Here is a 5,354-nt window from a genome sequence, read left to right as displayed (position 1 = left end):
TCACCCGACCGTCATGGGTCAGCAGGATGGAGTCGCTCTTGATGTCTCGGTGGATGACACCCTGGGCGTGGAGCACAGACAAGGCCTGTAGCACGGCCAGGCACACAGCTGCGATCTGTTCTTCATTCATCCTGTGCATAGTGCGGGTGAGTGATGGGGGTGGGCAGGGCCACCCCAGAGCCCGAGGGGGACACTGTCCTGCCCTAGGACCCTGGGGAGGTTCTTTCTGCCACTGGCAGGGTGTGGCCACTGGCCAGTACCTGGTGTGGGTAACGATGTCAGTGAGGGCACCTCCTTCCAGGAACTCCATCACCACCCAGAGCTCGTCGCCCACCAGGTAACTGTTGTACATCTCCACCACGTTCTCATGCTGGTAATCCCGCATGATAACCACCTGCGTGAGAGGCTTGGTCAGCACCACCCAAGCCCTTGCACCCAGCCACATGGCCTGTTTGTCTTTCTGGCTGCACTGCAAGCCTGGTTCCACCTAGGCCATGCTCTCCCACAGCCAGGCCCACTGAGACCCCAAAGCCAGCGGGAAGTCTCGTGCTCAGAAAGCGTTCTGGGATGGCTCCCCTAACCTCCTTGACATTTTCTGAGGGAGGTGGGAGCACAGGTGTTGAGACATGAAGGACAAGCAGGTAAATGGCCAGGGTCAAAGGGAAGGGGGTGAGGAATGATGACAGCAGGATGAATTTTGGCACAAGAATTATCAGGGCAAGGCCTGGGAGAGAAGGGAAACATTACTAGAGAAGCAGCTCATGCAGTCAGAGCATTATCAGCACTGAATGTGGACTGGGGGGCAGGAGGAGGGGCTGAGGGCCAGGGTGGTCGGAAGGAAAGCTTCGGGGTCTGCCACTCTCCTGAGGCTCTAGCCAGAGTCCCTGGGCCCCTTACACCTCAGAGAGTCCAGGACTGTACTGAGGGCCCCGCGGGATCGGGGGCAGGAGAGAGCTCTGCTGGGGGGAAGAGGATGTGATGTGGCCAGGTCCATAGTTTAGAAATATCCCTCTGGCTACTGTGGAGGGAGACTCCTAGGGACACTGGGGCAGGGGATAGCCAAGATCTGGCCTGGCCACAGCAGTGGGAAAATGTCCCTGAGACAGGAACAGAGGAGGGCGGTTCATGGAAGACATTTGGGGTCCATTTGAGATTCAATGCAGGGGCAGAAGGTAGCTCAGAGGAACACTGAGCCTGGGGCTCAAGTAGTGGTCAGGCAGGGGGACAAGGTGTGAGCATAGTCAGAGCAGATGTGAACGCTGAAAGAATTTTAAGTTCAGGAGTCCCCAGACTTGAAGGCATCCTCCCACCCTAACATGAGATGGAAGCAAGGGATGAGAGGAGAAGGGCCTTTCACCCACCTCGTTGAAGAGCAGCTCACGTCTTTGCTGCTTGCGCAGGTCCATCTTCTTAACGGCCACCAGCTTCCCTGAGCTGCGCACAGTGGCGATGCACACAATGCCCGTGGAGCCCTCGCCGATCTTGATGAAGTTGTCCAGGTAGGAGCGGGGATCACCAGGGTCCACCACCAACTGCAAGGCGGCCCTGAACTGCTCATGGGACACCCGCTGGGGCTCCCGCTGTGGTGAGCGAGGGCCAGGGGGACCCAGGGTGGCAGGGATGGTGGGGGCGGTGGGGACAGCAGAGGTGTGGGCCAGAGGGCCCAGCTGGGGCTCGGAGGTATGAGGACCCAGCACACCTGGGTTGGGAGTGCCTCGGGCTTGGGTGAGGGGCCTAGTGGAGGAGGACTGGGGGGTAGCTCGGCCCCCTGTTGATGGCCCATTGGGGGCCCTGCTGTGAGGTTCCCCCTGGAAGAGAACAGAGAGGTGGCCATTAATAGAGGTTGGCCAGGTCAGCACTGGTCCCAAAGAGAGGCCTGGATGTGGAATAGACACATGGTGGTCAGGATGAGAGATGGACAGGGGGTGGGGCGTGGGCTGGGGCTGAGGTGGGAATGGGGTGGGTGCACTAAGGGGAGGTCAGTTACCTGGGGAGCACGGGATGTGTGATCGGTGTCAGCCCATGGGTACGTGTTAAAGGGCCGGCCAGCTGCCACTTTTGCCCCGCTGACATCAGGCCCAGAGAGGGGCCGTTTGTCCCGGGAGGACTCCTGGGGGCCCCCCGGGCTCTCCCTGGAAGACTTGGGCCTCTTCTCTGGCCCCACCCGCCGCCTGTCACTGCTGTCGCCACCTGTCTCTCTGCGGGCAGCAACCTGGCCCTGGGCGCCTGCCTTCTCTGGGCCTCGTTTGGCGACTGTGGCCTGCTCCTCAGGCACCCCGTTTTCCTGGTGAGCTCGGGCAGGGGGTGGTGGGCTGTCTCTCCGCAGGGAGTTGGAGCGTGTCACCGACATGTTCTCAAACTCGTCAAGCAGCAGCGTGAGGGCCCCATCCTTGGCACCTTTGCTGCCCCGCACGATGGTCTGGGGTCCAGGGGCGCAAGCAGGAGGGGGTAGGAGGTGAGGAACACAGGAGGTGCATCCGACACACAGTGACAGGACAACACAACACACACAGAGACAAGACAGAGATGTAATGAAGAAATGCCATGGAGTGACAATGGGGGGTGGTGGTAGGAGCAGGACCATGAGGCCTTGGCAGGCTCTCCCCCACTGAACAGAGAGAGTACACCTAGGGGGGAGTCGTAACCTCCTGGTCAGGCCTGGTCTATGAGACTCCCGCTCAACCTTTCTGGGCTTCTCAGGCTGATGGCAGGCCCTCCCTGTGGGCTGAAGGAGGGAGGACAGAGGCTAAGCTGGCCCATAATCAGCTCTGGAAAGATGCAAATTATAGGATGCTCGGCTGCAAGCCTGCCAGGGTTGTATCCTGAAAATCCAGCTCCCTCTTCCGGGGAGGGTGGGATGGGGGTTCCGAAAGAGCCAGAAAGGTCCAGAGGCAAAGGAAAGGGGCAGTTAGGCAGTAGGCAAATGCCTACGGGGGCCACACAGAGGGATGCCACCCAATCTAGGCCAGACCACCTCTTCCCTGAGAACTGAGTTACTTACCCAAGGATCCTCCCCCATCTCCCTTCTACTACCAGCTCCCTCAGCTCCAGCCACATGGGCCTCATAACCTCTCTGCCAACACCACAGACACGACATCACCCCAGGGCCTTTGTACTAGCTGTTCCCTTTACCTGAACGACACTTTCCTGCATCCCTGGGGCTCCTTCTCTCCCCTATTCTCAGACCTGTGCTCCATGCTCCCCTCAGCAAAGTCTGCCTCTTACCTGTAGTCTAACAAGCCGAGCCCTTCCTGACCTACTGCTTTTCCTCTGGAGCACACATGCAACTCCTCCCACTGCCAGCCTCTCCCCATTGTAGTGCTGAGGAAGGCCAGGGCCTGTTCATAGTCCTGTCATACCTCTCAGCACTTAGCACAGTATCCGGTAAACAGAAGGTGATCAATAAATACTTGTCAACAAGTGAGAAAGAGAAGAGGCAGGCTGGGAACAGGCTGTGACGAGAAAACATGGAACCTGCTCGTCCATTTATTGTCAAAGCTGTGCGGAGGGACTGGGGAGGAGGCTGACAGAAACATGCAGAAAATGAGGGTCCCACCAAGTCCCTTTCAGCCAAGTCATCCTCTCCTGAGCCCTAGGACCAGTTGGGGAGAGTGACCTTGGAGTGAGAATAAGGGGTCAAGGGGGACAGGAGCCGATGTGACTGAGAGGACTGGGGAGATTCCAGGCCAAGGGCACAAATCTGAGTGCCCGGCAGGTCTTGGGTAGTGCTGACTCATGTAGCCCAACGGAGCTGGGTTTTAGGACATATGTGGAACAGGGCCCAGGCTGTACCCCAACACATAAGTGCAGTGGGGTCTGGGTGGGGACAGACTTTGACGGGTGGGGGTTGCGGGTCTCTGCAGGCACATCTGTAGTGAACTTATCAAGAAAATCTAAGAAAGATTTGTTTGTGACATCTCTTACATTTTTAAGCAATGGCAAAACTTCAAATTAGTCCCACAAAGCCTGTAGATAAGACCCTGGTGGGAGAGCATCTGAGTCTGTCCTCTTCCTGCCAGGGTGGGCCAGGAACAGGAGAGATGAGTCAGCCTAAGGCCCATCCTGGGGCTCAGGGCCTGCTGAGGGGCACAACCACCTCCATCCACTGAAGGCAAACTTGGCCACGGTCCCTCTTAGTCCTTCCTGGTTCTGGCTGCCCTTGGGGTAAAGTCCGTGCTCCCAGGTTGACTTTATGAGGCCTGGTGTGGCTTGCTGGCACCATGCCCACCTTACCTTAGGTCATGCCTGGGCACCTGGACCACAAATGTCACCTTTTCACATGGAGGCAGGGCAGAACCAAGAGGGGGGTGGGAATGGAAACAGACCTCAGTTCAAACCCCATCTGTCACTTTGTTCAAGGATGACAAGAAAAAATGTAAAACGTCAAAAAAAAAACAAACCCCTAGCCTCAGGGTTCTGCATGAGCCACTTCCTTCACTGACACCTCTGTACACCGCTACTTGATACAATCATTCTTCAACAGCCCTCAGGGCTCCGCTCAGTCCCCCTCCTTCAAGTTCTTCTGGTCCGACTGGACCAGGTCCCTCCAATGGGCCTCCCATCCCAGCCTGGACCACTAGGAGCTGTCAGTGTCGTCAGCTCTCCGCCCCAACCCAAGCTCAGATCGGGGTAGCCCTGTGGACAGGAAAAAATAGCATGGAGCTCAAGCTGTGAGGAGCAGGAGGGGATGGTGAGGCCAGGGAGGGAAAAGTGTGGAGATTTCAGGAGTAGGGGTTCAGTGCTGAGATTCCAATTGAGGGGTGAGCAGGTGGGAAAGGACTAGAATGTGTCACTTGCTATGCAGTCAGAGCTAGTGCAGGAAGCCTGGCAGAGGAAAGGCAGCATAAGGTCAGGTGTAAAAGGTCAGAGTTATCCCCCTGGAATCAACAACCTGGTTAGGGGAAGCATGGGAGGTGCCAACATACCTTGGGGGCACCAGGCTGGATGGAGGTGATGCAGGCAGGGTCAATGAGGGGCTTGGGCCGGCGCGCTGACTCCTCAATCAGGCTCTGCCACTGGCGGGGCAGGCCTGTGAACTTCTGCTCATGCTGATCGAATCCCGTGTGCACACGATGCTCAAAGTTGGAAGGCGCTGAGATCTCCACCCGCTTCTTCTTCTTCCCAAACATGGTGCTGGGGTCTTAGGCTCCTAACAGGGGCCTGTGCGAGGGAGACACTCCACTGTCAACACCACTCACCAGGACCTACCATTCCTCCCCTCCACTGTTCTGTCCTATCCATCCTCACTCCCCTCTAGGACCACCATGGCTGCCTCCTCATAGCCCCTCAGGCCTGATTCTGGGAGCGCTGAGGGGCCCTGGCTTCAGTGCTGCCCTCTCTCTGTGCGTAGACCT

At 57.7% G+C, this 5,354-nt stretch overlaps 1 protein-coding gene across 1 annotated transcript in view; it reads right to left on the bottom strand.

The window, feature by feature from the left end:
- PAK4 (p21 protein (Cdc42/Rac)-activated kinase 4) overlaps positions 1-5,129 on the bottom strand; it is a 32,534-nt gene extending 27,405 nt beyond the window's left edge. The window contains exons 1-5 of the mRNA XM_006901122.1: positions 4,926-5,129; positions 1,988-2,419; positions 1,362-1,808; positions 261-394; positions 5-131 (exon numbers count right to left, since the gene is read on the bottom strand). Coding sequence (XP_006901184.1) covers positions 5-131; positions 261-394; positions 1,362-1,808; positions 1,988-2,419; positions 4,926-5,129 — 1,344 coding nt within the window. The remainder of the gene's footprint in view (positions 1-4; positions 132-260; positions 395-1,361; positions 1,809-1,987; positions 2,420-4,925) is intronic.
- Positions 5,130-5,354: the final 225 nt, after the last annotated feature.

The sequence above is a fragment of the Elephantulus edwardii genome, unplaced genomic scaffold (assembly GCF_000299155.1).
Source record: "Elephantulus edwardii isolate Elephantulus edwardi_28Jun2011 unplaced genomic scaffold, EleEdw1.0 scaffold00308, whole genome shotgun sequence".
In the NCBI taxonomy this organism is placed as follows: Eukaryota; Metazoa; Chordata; class Mammalia; order Macroscelidea; family Macroscelididae; genus Elephantulus; species Elephantulus edwardii.
This window is presented reverse-complemented; position numbering and strand designations above follow the sequence as displayed.